At 43.7% G+C, this 14,720-nt stretch overlaps 1 protein-coding gene across 3 annotated transcripts; it reads left to right on the plus strand.

Annotated features, from left to right (window-relative positions):
- The first annotated feature begins 275 nt into the window (after positions 1–275).
- LOC121577913 (L-rhamnose-binding lectin CSL3-like) lies at positions 276–4,078 on the plus strand. 3 transcript variants are annotated; one of them, XM_045223725.1, is made up of 9 exons: positions 276–343; positions 1,308–1,343; positions 1,424–1,468; positions 1,612–1,747; positions 1,828–1,946; positions 3,327–3,368; positions 3,511–3,640; positions 3,721–3,828; positions 3,898–4,078. In XM_045223725.1, the coding sequence occupies exons 1-8, from the start codon at positions 319–321 to the stop codon at positions 3,824–3,826; spliced, it is 639 nt and encodes a 212-aa protein (XP_045079660.1). In that variant the 5' UTR covers positions 276–318; the 3' UTR covers positions 3,827–3,828; positions 3,898–4,078. The 3 variants fall into 3 exon arrangements, with proteins under 3 accessions (XP_045079660.1, XP_045079661.1, XP_045079659.1); XM_045223724.1 differs by lacking the exon at positions 276–343 and adding an exon at positions 879–949; XM_045223726.1 differs by lacking the exon at positions 1,308–1,343 and having other exon boundaries at positions 284–343.
- The last annotated feature ends 10,642 nt before the right edge of the window (positions 4,079–14,720 follow it).

Genomic DNA, 14,720 nt, shown 5'->3' on the forward strand with positions numbered 1-14,720 from the left:
GGCCCATGTGATTCTTCCTTAACCAGGAAGCCCCACCCAGATGACTACTTTAAATTGGTGGAAGCCCTCAATGGCAATGTTCATGCCAAAATGGATTTTAGCCATCTAGAGTCCTCTAGATAACTATATGAGACTGACCCAAAAGCCTGGTACAGACCAGCAAAGCCCAGCCCCTGATTGCAATGAGGTGCACCTGGACACAAAATAGATACAGCTGGGTTAATTAAGACATGTCACATAACATAAATACCAGGTGTATTAGGTCAGGTTACCATCAGTTTCATCTTATCTGCTACTACCACGCTTGTACCTGGCATCATGTTCAGACTGACGGTGGTTTTCTGTGAGTATTCAACATATGTATATGATGCAGGTTAGAATACATATCACTAAATGTTTATATTTGTATTTCAGAGTTTTTGAAGTACGTGTCATATGACTTGAGGTCTACAGTATGATGCGTTAAGTTAAAGTTCAGTATTTCCATAATTTGACAGTACAGCAGGAAATGTAGAGGGAGACTGATCGTATGGGAATAGACATTTTGCAGGGCTTGAATGTTTCATGAGATGATGGTAGAACTCTTTATTGGAGGGTATTTTAATACATATCTGTTTAACCGTCTAGAAACAAAAGCACTGTATCTAGAGCCCCCTTGTGAATTTGTCAAAAGTGTCAGGACACTTTCCCATACTATATTGCAGTAGTCCAAAGATTAGTATTTGGTCCTATATTCCTAGCACACAATGACTACATCAAACATGTGACTACAAGGTATTTTGGCTGCGTTTGCAGTGTGTTTTGGTGTATGTTTTGCCCAATAGTGACTGGAGTTATTATCTTTCTAGATGTTTCTGAACACTTAAATTAATGCCATGATTAAGAAAGCATGAGTGAGACAGGCTACAAGGGCACATGTCAACCCCTCACATTATCAAGAACTGGGGAGGTTAGTATTTTTATGGGGTATAATCTTTGTTCCTTTAACTTCCTCACACATCACTATTAATTCAAGGTAGCATCCGCATGTATGTAGACGTGTTGAGAAGTATTTTAATCTTCAAAATGACAACCTTAACCATTCAGTTCCTTTTAGGCAAAAAAGTATCTATAACCAACTACAAATGCGTCTAACAAGTTTAGTCACATTGCATGCATGGAATATGAGACCAAATGCTAAACTTTACTACTTTAATACACTAGAATATCTCAAATGGTTGAGGATAGAGACAAATGCTCATTTCTAGCTTCACGGTCCAAATGCATATGATGTGGATTGTTGCTGAACTGGCTGTGTGATGTTTCAGTGCTGGTTGCAGCTTGCTGTGCACTAACGGATGGAGGTACTGTGTGTAATGATGATGATACTACTACACCAAGCTAATGTGAGTGGTGTGTAACTCCTGTTTATTTGTCCTGGCAGCACGCAGCATCACATGTGAAGGCTCTGATGCTTTACTACAATGTGGTAAGCTAGTCACCACTACTGAACAGTGTATATACTCAGCTATCACCTGTGTTTTATACTGTAGATTACCTACACCGACGATGCCAACCCTTTGTCTCTCCTTCGTTCCTTATCCATCTTTTCGTTGTCCGTCTCTTCCTCAGATAGAGGTAAGATCCATATCGAGCGTGCCAACTATGGTCGTCGTCAACGCAAAGTGTGTTCCATTGGGCGCCCCGCTAACCAACTCACCAACACCAACTGCCTCAGCCAATCCACCACCAGTAAGATGGCAGCAAGGTACTGGAACCTGTGGTGTGTATTTACCTGTAGACACCCATTGGCTGCAGCTATAACCACTCCATGTCTTTGACACACAGGTGTGACGGGAAGAGCCAGTGTGTCGTCCCGGCATCCAATTCTGTTTTTGGAGACCCCTGTGTCGGAACCTATAAGTACCTGGACACCAAATACTCCTGTGTCCAACAGCAAGTAGCAAGTCAGTCTGTGCTAATAATACTTGGTGGTGGGCACCAATATCGTTAAATTGAATATCTGTATGACTGAGGCATGTTGGGATATTGTTTAATACTTCAGTGAAAGAGCGCACTCTGCTGATGGCTAGCAAAGCCATAGAATGGGTTGGGTCACCAATGGGACCAGCTTGTGAACTTTGTTTTATGGCCACCATGTGTTTTAATACATGCCCTTTTCTTTTCTCCACTTTTACACCACCCTCACTTCCTAACTAACCCTAGCTAGCCCACAAACGGTGGTTATGGAACAAAGTAGCCGGCAACAACTTTCGTTAGCATAGCTTACAGGGAGGTCAGAGACCTGGCAGTGTGGCGCCAGAATGACAACCTCTCGCTCAACGTCGACGAAGAAGATGATTGTGGACTACAGGAAACAGGCCGACCACGCCCCCATTTACATCGACTGGGCTGTAGTGGAGCTTTTCGAGAGCTTCAAGTTCCTCAATGTCCGCATCACTAAGAATCCATCATGGTCCATGCACCAGCAGTAGTATAGAGGGCACGACAATGCCTCTTCTCCCCCTGCCCAGGAGGCTAAAAATATTTGGTATTGGCCCTCCGATCCTCAGTTCTACAGCTGCACCATTGAGAGCATTTTGACTGGCTGTATCACCACTAGGTATGGCAACTGCTTGGCATCCAACCGCAAGGCGCTACAGAGGGTAGTGCGTACGGCCCAGTACATCACTGAGACCGCGCTCCCTGACATCAGGACCTCTATACCATGCGTTGTCGGAAGGCCCTACATTTTCAATGACTCCAGCCACCCAAGTCCTACTGTCTGCTACTGCATGGCAAGTGGTACCGCGGCACCAAGTCTGGAACCAGCAGTCTTCTACCCACTCCCCGTCACTTTATTCCTAGTTATATGTACATATCTAACTCAATTAGCCAGTTAGCACATGGTAAGAACGATGGGTAGTCTTACCACACAGGTCTCCTTTACATTGTGGCTTAGTTGATTCTTGCGCGCACTTCATCTGGTGTAACAGTGAACATCTGTTTCAACCAACATTAGCTAGCTCAAATCTCATTTATAGCTATTCAGACGTTACGGGCACAAATTGTATAGAAATATAGCTTTGGTCTAGCGGTACGACTAGCTAATTTTAACCAGTTTGCTCTCACATTCTGAGCAGTTTGAGATGACGACGTCTCATAAGGAGCTTAAACGACAGTGCAACGGTTGAAGATAATGCGTTTAACTTTCTACAACTCTGTTTATGCCTAAACATTAATTAATCAACGTTCCCTATTAGTGCCCATCACTAACACTTCACCAAGCCATAGTATGCCTTTATTTGTCAGGCCTGTGTGGTGTAACTCCTGTTTTGTCCTTGCAGTAAGCAGCATCTGTGAAGGCTCTGATTCTCAACTACAATGTGGTAAGCAGGTCAACACTACAGTACGGTATCCTCTCCGCTCTCATGTGGTGTTGTGTATATTAGTCTCTAGCCCACACAAACACCCAGCCTTGGCCTTCTGCCTTTTCTTCATCTATCTCTTCCTCCTCCTCGTCTCCCTCAGATCGAGGTAAGATCCATATCCAGAGTGCCAACTATGGTCGTCGTCAACGCAACGTGTGTTCCATTGGGCGCCCCGATAACCAACACACCAACTGCCTCAGCCAATCCACCACCAGTAAGATGGCAGAAAGGTACGGTAACCAACGGTGTGTATTTACCTGTACACTCATTGGCTGTAATTTTAACCTCTACTTGTATTTTAAACACACAGGTGTGATGGGAAGAGCCAGTGTGTCGTCCAGGCATCCAACTCCGTGTTTGGAGACCCCTGTGTCGGAACCTATAAGTACCTGGAGGTGGCTTACACCTGTGACTAAATGTGAGTTATATACATGCTCGCACACATGACTGGGAACTTGAATGCTGGTGCTGACTGTTTGTCTTGCAGGATATCTTCCCTGAGGAACCTGAAGGCTTCTGGGATTTCTTCATCGAGTGGATCAGTTTATTTTCCTCCAACCCCCAAAATCAACTTCAAATCATTGTAAACCTGTGCCTTTTGTGCAAAAGCGTTTCTTAAACAATTCTGAACTGTGGTGGTTGGTCTGAATTAAACTAAGCAGCATGAATCCAAGACTTGGTGTCTTTAGTTCTATATTACTAAATTTCTACTGTCACACCAATATTACTGAACATGTGTCCTTTATTCTCTCTTACACTGTTCACTGAAGACCCATTTACACCTGGCGCTATCATGTGTTCTTTGTCTTGATGTCCATATTCTCTGCCCACAGTTATAGACTAGTAAAATTCTCAAAGTGATCAGATCTTCCTGACCACCTCCGGCTGTAGTCAAGCACGCATTTTGTCTGGATCTCTATCAAGTGTGAACTGATCTGGACGGTCAAATCAATTATACCTGCCTCTAAATTCATTGGCAGGTAGCACCAGTGACTTATGACCTTAGTAGGCCTAATGGTCTTTATCATATTAAATTGACAGTCATTGCCACACGGCACCAAATATTCTGGTCACAATTTGGACACTGATGGCTAAGAAGTTTTAATACAGTGTGTAGACTTGATGAGATCGTGAAACAAATGTTATTGTGCGGTGTATAATGAAGCTTTTGTTGGGGATGAGCACAGCACCACAACGACAGTCCCACAGGACATATTAATGATGGTATAACAGACAAAGCTGCACTACGCAGATCACGCTGCCATTTCCTGGTTGCTGTAATTCTGGTTTGCCTAATTTCAGTTTTACACAACAAGTATTGTGTTGTACCCTCTAAACCGCTGTGAAATACATTTTCATAACAAATACCAGTATTTTCAGCTCTTTGACGCCAGTGTTCAAAACCCTAGAAATGGTGCAAAACAGATGTACTGCTTTGAATGGGGGACAGAACTACAACATTTCTGTGAATTTGGTCGAGTCGCCCCCAAAAAGCTATATTACAGCTTTAATAATATATTAATCAAGTTGTACTATGCCTTTAGCAGTCAATACAAACATTGACATATCATTTTAATTGTCAGGATGGTAATTTCTCTGGAGTTGAAGCAGGTCATTATCAAGAGCGGATGATGCCTTTCTGGTCTAAACGGGAGCCAGTCAGTTCTGAGCTGCATCCTCAGTAACACTACGCTTTCCCCTCAAGTTCTGTCTTCCGGCTTTGTAGATGGTTAGCTAGATAGCCACTAACACCGTGTAGCACCCACTTGGGTCACTCTGCTCGAGCAGGTGCTGGAAGCTGACCACACAATGTTCATGGTCAGAATAGCTGATCACACTTCAGTTGCCACTTCTACAGAGTATGGACTATCTGCAGACTGCGTTTGCTACATGCCACGCCCACTACATGTTACGTATTACATGCCGCACTCTCTAACCTTGAGGTTGCTAGCTAGGACACCAGCAGTGTCCTTCTTTTCCGCAGTTATTTTAACTTTAAGGCGAGGGTAATCACTACCCGGTAGTGCCACGTGAGCGTTGGGTTGATTACATGCTATCTACTTCCCTCACCATAATGTTTCATGAAACTGCAGCAAAGCAGTGCTCTGCAGGCAGGGGCAAAGGACACTGTGTACCTGTGGTTTTTCAGCGGCTGGCATCCAATATTGGAGCGTTGCAGAAATGTGTGGGACAGGCCAGAGATACTTTTGAGGAGATGTGCAACTCCATTGTAATTGTATTAACACCCATTCTATATGTTGCCCATGTGTTGTCAATGGTCTGCGCAGTGCATTCTGGGTGATTCTGGAACAAAGAGGGTTCTCCAAGGACTGAATGGGAGTCAATTGGGCGCTAGTTCAAAAAACCATCCCCCGTCCCCACTTCGGCCAATCAGATCACGTCTCTGTTCCTACAAGCAGCATCTCAAGAGGGAGCCACCAGCACAGCAAATAGTGAGTCACTGGACAGATGCAGCCTCAATGCTTCAGGATTGTTTGGAGAATACCCATCAACATTAAGGAATATGCATTTTCAGTCACAGGCTTCATTAGGAAATGTGTTGATGTATCCACAATAATAATTTGGACATAGCCCAACCAAAAACCCTGGATGAATGTAGATATCCGTACAATGCTGAGAGCCCATTTTGCAGCATTCAATGTCCGCAGAACGAACCCCGATGTCTTGGTGGTGTTCAACACGTACAAGGCAAGCAGGTACGAGCTCCTTAAATCCATTAGGAATGCAAGAAGACAATACAGACTCAAACTTGAAATGATGTTTGACCACAGATTTGTGTCGCATGTGGCAAGGACTACAGACTATCACAGACTACAAAGGCCAATCCAGCTGTGCGATGCCCACCAAAACCTCCCGAACAGAAGAGCTTAACACATTCTATGTTCGCTTCGAGGCAGACAATACCAAGTCATCCAGGAAGACTCTTGCTGCTCCGGACAACAAGGTGATTTCACTCTCCGAGTCAGACATGAAGAAAAACTCAAGACTGAATACTCACAAAGCCGCCGGCCCAGATGACATCCCTGGCCGCATCCTCAGTGTGTGCTGACCAGCTGGCGGGCATCTTCTCGGACATCTTCAACCTGTACCTGTCCCAGGCTGTAGTCCCCACCTGCTTAATGAGACACTGACTCAACACCGGTGACCCCCAGGGGTGTGTCCTCAGTCCTCTGCTGTACTCCCTGTTTACCCATGACTGCCTGGCATTGCACGACACCAACTCCATCAAGATTGCTGAGGACACCACGGTTGTAGGCCTGATAACCAACAACGATGAGTCAGCCTATAGGGAGCAGGCACAGTGGGGAGAACAAGTATTTGATACACTGCCGATTTTGCAGGTTTTCCTACTTACAAAGCATGTAGAGGTCTGTAATGTGTATCATAGGTACACTTCAACTGTGAGAGATGGAATCTTAAACAAAAATCCAGAAAATCACATATGATTTTTAAGTAATTAATTTGCATTTTATTGCATGACATAAGTATTTGATACATCAGAAAAGCAGAACTTAATATTTGGTACAGAAACCTTTGTTTGCAATTACAGAGATCACATGTTTCCTGTAGGTCTTGACCAAGTTTGCACACACTGCTGCAGGGATTTTGGCCCACTCCTCCATACAGACCTACTCCAGATCCTTCAGATTTCGGGGGTGTCGCTGGGCAATACGGACTTTCAGCTCCCTCCAAAGATTGTCTATTGGGTTCAGGTCTGGAGACTGGCTAGGCCACTCCAGGACGTTGAGATGCTTCTTATGGAGCCACTCCTTAGTTGCCCTGGCTGTGTGTTTCGGGTCATTGTCATGCTGGAAGACCCAGCCACGACCCATCTTCAATGCTTTTACTGAGGGAAGGAGGTTGTTGGCCAAGATCTCGCGATATATGGCCCCATCCATCCTCCCCTCAATACGGTGCAGTCGTCCTGTCCCCTTTGCAGAAAAGCATCCCCAAAGAATGATGTTTCCACCTCCATTCTTCACGGTTGGGATGGTGTTCTTGGGGTTGTACTCATCCTTCTTCTTCCTCCAAACGCGGCGAGTGGAGTTTAGACCAGAAAGCTCTATTTTTGTCTCATCAGACCACATGACCTTCTCCCATTCCTCCTCTGGATCATCCAGATTTTCATTGGCAAAATTCTGACGGGCCTGGACATGCGTTGGCTTGAGCAGGGGGACCTTGCGTGCACTGCAGGATTTCATTCCATGACGGCGTAGTGTGTTACTAATGGTTTTCTATGAAACTGTGGCCCCAGCTCTCTTCAGGTCATTGACCAGGTCCTGCCGTGTAGTTCTGGGCTGATCCCTCACCTTCCTCATGATCATTGATGCCCCACAAGGTGAGATCTTGCATGGAGTTCCAGACCGAGGGTGATTGACCATCATCTTGAACTTCTTCCATTTTCTAATAATTGCGCCAACAGTTGTTGCCTTCTCACCAAGCTGCTTGCCTATTGTCCTGTAGCCCATTCCAGCCTTGTGCAGGTCTACAATTTTATCCCTGATGTCCTTACACAGCTCTCTGGTCTTGGCCATTGTGGAGAGGTTGGAGTCTGTTTGATTGAGTGTGTGGACAGGTGTCTTTTATACAGGTAACAAGTTCAAACAGGTGCAGTTAATACAGGTAATGAGTGGAGAACAGGAGGGCTTCTTAAAGAAAAACGAACAGGTCTGTGAGAGCCGGAATTCTTACTGGTTGGTAGGTGATCAAATACTTATGTCATGCAATAAAATGCAAATTAATTACTTAAAAATCATACAATGTGATTTTCTGGATTTTTGTTTTAGATTCTGTCTCTCACAGTTGAAGTGTACCTATGATAAAAATTACAGACCTCTACATGCTTTGTAAGTAGGAAAACCTGCAAAATCGGCAGTGTATCAAATACTTGTTCTCCCCACTGTATGTGAACTGGCATTGTAGTGTCATGACAAAAACCTGTCCCTCAATGTCAGCAAAAGAAAGGAGTTGATTGTTGACTTCAGAAAGCAGAGGGAACATACCCCGATCCACATCAACGGGACTGCAGTAGAGAGAGTCACGAGTTTAAAGTTCCTCGTCATCCACATCGCTGCGGACTTGTCATGGACCAACATGACAACAGCGTCTATACTTCCTAAGGTGGCTGAAGAAATTCGGCATGCCGCCCCGGGTCGTCTCCAAATACTACCGCTGCACCATCGAGAGCGTCCTGACCATATGCATCATGGCCTGGTATGAGAATGACTCTGTCCACAACTGCAAGACACTCCAGTGGGTGGTGAAGATGGCCCATTACATCACTGGGAACGTGCTCCCACCCATCCAGGACATCCACTGCCTGAGGAAGGCACGCAGCATTATCATGGACCCCACACACACCAGCCACGAGCTCTTCTGTCCCTTACTGTCAGGCAGACCGTATAGGAGTATGATATCTGATACCAACAGGCTTGGAGACAGTTTCTATTTACAAGCCATCAGACTGCTGACTACAGATATGTTATCGCAGGTGCAACAAAATGCCTATGTTTCAATCTTTAGTTCCAGTTCAGTAATAACTAACAATACAAAACAATACACACATCTCAAACATTTAAATAAAGGAATGAAGAAATATTAGAATGAGCAATCTGAGTATAAAAAAGAAGATATATATATATATATATATATATATATATATATATATATATATATATAGTACCAGTCAAAAGTTTAGACACACCTACTCATTAAAGGGTTTGTCTTTATTTTTACTATTTTCTACATTGTATAATAATAGTGGATGCATCAAAACTATGAAATTACACACATGGAATCATGTAGTAACCCCCCAAAAAATCTAAAAATCAAAATGGATTTTAGATTTTAGTTTCTTCAAAATAGCTACCCTTTAGCCTTGGTGACAGCTTTGCACACTATTGGAATTCTCTCAACCAGCTGCAGGAGGAATGCTTTTCCAACAGTCTTGAAGGAGTTCCCACATATGCTGAGCACTTGTTGGCTGCTTTTCCTTCACTCTGCTGTCCAACTCATCCCAAAAAATCTCAATTGGGTTGAGGTCGGGGGATTGTGGAAGCCAGCTCATCTGATGCCCGTACACAGCCTGGAGGTGTGTTGGGTCATTGTCGTGTTGAAAAACAAATGATAGTCCCGCTAATCGCAAACCAGATGGGATGGCGTATCACTGCAGAATGCTGTGGTAGCCATGCTGGTTAAGTGTGCCTTGAATTCTAAATAAATCACAGACAGTGTCACCAGCAAAGCATCCCCACACCATAACACCTCCTCCTCCTCCATGCTTCATGGTGGAAACCACACGTGCTGAGATCCATCCATTTTCCTACTCTGCGTCTCACGACGTTGGAACCAAAAATCTCAGATTTGGACTCATTAGACCAAAGGACAGATTTCCACCGGATTAATGTCCATTGCTCATGTTTCTTAACCCAAGCAAGTCTCTTCTTCTTATTGGTGTCCTATAGTAGTGGTTTCTTTGCAGCATTTCGACCAGTTGATGTTGAGATGTGTTTGTTACTTGAACTCTGTGAAGCATTTATTTGGGATGCAATTTCTGAGGCTGGTAACTCAAATGAACTGATCCTCTGCAGGTAACTCCTTGGTCTTCCATTCCTGTGGCGGTCCTCATGAGAACCAGTTTCATCATAGCGCTTGATGGTTTTTGCGACTGCACTTGAAGAAACTTTCGAAGTTCTTGAAATGTTCTGGATTGACTGACCTTCATGTCTTAAAGTAATGATGGACTGCCGTTTCTCTTTGCTTATTTGAGCTGTTCTTGCCATAATATGGACTAGGTATTTTACCAAATAGGGCTATCTTCTGTATAACACCCCTACCTTGTCACAACACAACTGCTTGGCTCAAATGCATTAAGAAGGAAATAAATTCCACAAATGAACCTTTAACAAGGAACACCTGTTAATTGAAATGCATTCTAGGTGACTTCCTCATGAAGCTGGTTGCGAGAATGCCAAGACTGTGCAAAGCTGTCATCAAGGCAAAGGGTGGCTACTTTGAAGAATCTCAAATCTCAAATCTATTTTGATCTGTTTAAACCTTTTTTGGTTAATACATGATTCCATGTGTGTAAAAATGTAGAAAATTGCAAAAAATAAAGAAAAACCCTTGAATGAGTACCTATGTCCAAACGTTTGACTGGTACTGTGTGTCGTGACATGACTTTAACATTAATATGAAGACTTATCTCTAATTAACTAAATATGTTTAATTGTTAACCGATTTCAATTAATCATGAAACAATTAACTCACGAGAGCAGTTATTTAAAGAGTCACCATCTCCTGAATGAAACTCTAAAAGGTCTTTACCTATCACATCTATAAACAGTCAACTTATTAATCATAACCTCGTATCATATCATCATTCTGAACGTCGTAACCTCCTTGCATCTTCAATAACCCAAGACTTGCTTATGATTTAGTACTACACAAATTGGTTTCATTATTTATTTACTAGTAAATTAAATGGGAAAACAGGATAAACAGCGGTTATTGACTGGAGAAAACAGGTCCCTAGTGGAATGACAACAACTTGGTTTGTTAAAGAAAAAAGGAAGAGGAAAAAAGAGTGGAACAGAGACACTGCCACGCCCTGATCGAGAGAACTCTTGTTGGTTGGGTCAGGGTGTGAGTTTTCTGTTGAGATCTATGTTAGTGTATTTCTATGTTGATCTTTCTATGTTTGGCCGGGTGTGATTCCCAATTAGAGGCAGCTGTCGCTCGTTGTCTCTGATTGGGGTTCATACTTAAGTAGCCTGGTTGCCTGCCTTAGTTGTGGGATCTTTATTTTGTGTTTCTGTTAGGCTTGTTGTGAGTATAGCCCATAGGACTTCACGTTACGTTGCTTTTGTTGTTTTGTCAAGTGTTTATCGTCATTAAAACATATGTATGCATACCACGCTGCACCTTGGTCTGACACGTCTCTCAACGATTGTGACAGACACTTAACCTTGATACATTCAGAAACTTCTCTCACCTACAGTAATTACATACTTGGCACACGAACCGCCGCCCGCTTTGAGTAAGAAACAGATCGCCTGTGACCGTTCCACACGTTCTACGTTAGGAATATTATTCCAGTATTCGCTTTTGAAAGTGTTAAAGTTTCAGCGGGAAAAGGTCTGTTGAAATAAATAACATTCCTTTAGTTAATCCTGAGGGAGCAGCCTGAATGTTCTCCTTTGATTTACAACAGGGTGTGAGCTGTTAATCACCACTAGTCCTTTCTTCCCCCCACTGCGGGTGAGAGGGGGTCTGACTAAAGTTATTCACAGCGAACCTGACCTGGCCTATTTGGATTCTCGTGGAGAGTCATGACGTGTGTGTGTATATACAGTTGAAGTCTGAAGTTTACATACACCTTAGCCAAATTCATTTAAACTCAGTTTTCACAATTCCTGACATTTAATCCTAGTAAAAATTCCCTGTCTTAGGTCAGTTAGGATCACCGCTTTATTTTAAGAATGTGAAATGTCAGAATAATAGTAGAGAGAATGATTTATTTCAGCTTTTATTTCTTTCATCACATTCCCAGTGGGTCAGAAGTTTACATACACTCAATTAGTATTTGGTAGCATTGCCTTTAAATTGTTTAACTTGGGTCAAACGTTTTGGGTAGCCTTCCACAAGCTTCCCACAATAAGTTGGGTGAATTTTGGCCCATTCCTCCTGACAGAGCTGGTGTAACTGAGTCAGGTTTGTAGGCCTCCTTGCTCGCACACGTTTTTCAGTTCTGGCCACATTTTCTATAGGGTTGAGGTCAGGGCTTTGTGATGGCCACTCCAATACCTTGACTTTGTTGTCCTACAGCCATTTTGCCACAACTTTGGAAGTATGATTGGGGTCATTGTCCATTTGGAAGACCCATTTGCGACCAAGCTTTAACATCCTGACTGATGTCTTGAGATGTTGCTTCAATATATCCACCTAATTTTCCTTCTTCATGATGCCATCTATTTTGTGAAGTGCACCAGTCCCTCCTGCAGCAAAGCACCCCCACAGCATGATGCTGCCACCCCCTTGCTTCACGGTTGGGATGGTGTTCATCGGCTTGCAAGTCCCCCTTTTTCCTCCAAACATAACGATGGTCATAATGGCCGAACAGTTCTATTTTTGTTTCATCAGACCAGAGGACATTTCTTAAAAAAGTACGATCTTTGTCCCCATGTGCAGTTGCAAACTGTAGTCTGGCTTTTTTATGGTGGTTTTGGAGCAGTGGCTTCTTCCTTGCTGAGTGGCCTTTCAGGTTATGTCGATATAGGACTCGTTTTATAGTGGATATAGATACTTTTGCACCTGTTTCCTCCAGCATCTTAACAAGGTCCTTTGCTGTTGTTCTGGGATTGATTTGCCCTTTTCGCACCAAAGTACGTTCATCTCTAGGAGACAGTTAGCCTTCCTGAGCGATATGACATCTGCCTGGTCCCATGGTGTTTATACTTGCGTAATATTGTTTGTACAGACGAACATAGTACCTTCAGGTATTTGGAAATTGCTCCCAAGGATGAACCAGACTTGTGGAGGTGTAAAAAAAAATTCTGAGGTCTTGGCTGATTTCTTTTGATTTTCCCATGATGTCAAGCAAAGAGGCACTGAGTTTGAAGGTAGGCCTTGAAATACATCAACAGGTACACCTCCAATTGACTCAAATGATGTCAATTAGCCTATCAGAAGTTTCTAAAGCCATGACATCATTTTCTGGAATTTTCCAAGCTGTTTAAAGGCACAGTCAACTTAGTGTATGTAAACTTCTGACTCACTATTATTGTGATACAGTGAATTATAAGTGAAATAATCTGTCTACAAACAATTGTTGGAAACATTACTTGTGTCATGCACAAAGTAGATGTCCTAACCGACTTGCCAAAACTATAGTTTGTTAACAAGACATTTGTGGAGTGGTTGTAAAACGAGTTTTAATGATTCCAACCTAAGTGTATGTAAATATCCGACTTCAACTGTATATATATACACGCTCAATAGTTTCCTGTGTGTATCCAGAAAGGTCCACCACCATTTTTGATACATGTGGGAAGCGTTGGAGTCAACATGGGCCAGAATCTCTGTGGAACACTTTTGACACCTTGTAGAGTCCATGCCCTGACGAATTGAGGCACACAGGTCGAAAGACAAATGTGAGGTGACAGACAGTGATACATGGAGAGACAGTGACAATATCGCCTTGCACACTCTTGCCTGCATCTAGCTGAAATAGTGTGTAATCATTAGTCCAACAGTTGCAAACGAGAGTTTCTATTGGACAAATTCAGGTATGTTTATCCCCATTTTGTTCTGTTTGCTTCCCTCACAGTTCTAGGTGACTTTAACCACCCTACGTCTGCCTTTGACTCATTTCTCTCTGCCTCCTTCTTTCCACTCCTTTCCTCTTTTGACCTCATCCTCTCACTGTCCCTCCTACTCACAAGGCAGGCAATATGCTTGACCTCATTTTTACTAGATGCTGTTCTTCTACTAATCTCACTGCAACTCCCCTCCAAGTCTCCGACCACTACTTTGTATCCTTTTCTCTCTCGCTCTCCTCCAACACTACTCACTCTGCCCCTACTCAGATGGTAATGTGCCATCGCAACCTTCGCTCTCCCATCCTATCATCTCTTCCCTCTGCTAAATCTTTTCCCTCCGATCTCCTGATTCTGCCTCCTCAACCCTCCTCTCCTCCCTTTCTGCATCTTTTGACTCTCTATGTCCCCTATCCTCCCGGCCGGCTCGGTCCTCCCCTCCTGCTCCGTCGCTTGACGACTCATTGCGAACTCACAGAAGAGGGCTTCGGGTAGCCGAGCGGAAATGGAGGAAATCTAGACTCCCTGCGGACCTGTCATCTTTTCACTCCCTCCTCTCTACATTTTCTTCCTCTGTTTCCGCTGCCAAAGCCACTTTCTACCACTCTAAATTTCAAGCTTCTGCCTCTAACCCTAGGAAGCTCTTTGCCACCTTCTCCTCCCTGCTGAATCCTCCTCCTCCTCCCCCTCCCTCCTCCCTCTCTGTGGATGACTTTGTCAACCATTTTCAAAAGAAGGTTGACGACATCCGATCCTCATTTATTAAGTCAAATGACACCGCTGGTCCTGCTCACACTACCCTACCCTATGCTTTGACTTCTTTCTCCCCTCTCTCCCCACTTGAAATCTTGCGACTTGTGACGGCCGGCCGCCCAACAACCTGCCCGCTTGACCCTATCCCCTCCTCTCTTCTCCAGACCATTTCCGGAGACCTTCTCCCTCACCTCGCTCATCAACTCATCCTTGACCACTG

This window comes from Coregonus clupeaformis, chromosome 12 (genome assembly GCF_020615455.1).
Source record: "Coregonus clupeaformis isolate EN_2021a chromosome 12, ASM2061545v1, whole genome shotgun sequence".
NCBI lineage: Eukaryota > Metazoa > Chordata > Actinopteri > Salmoniformes > Salmonidae > Coregonus > Coregonus clupeaformis.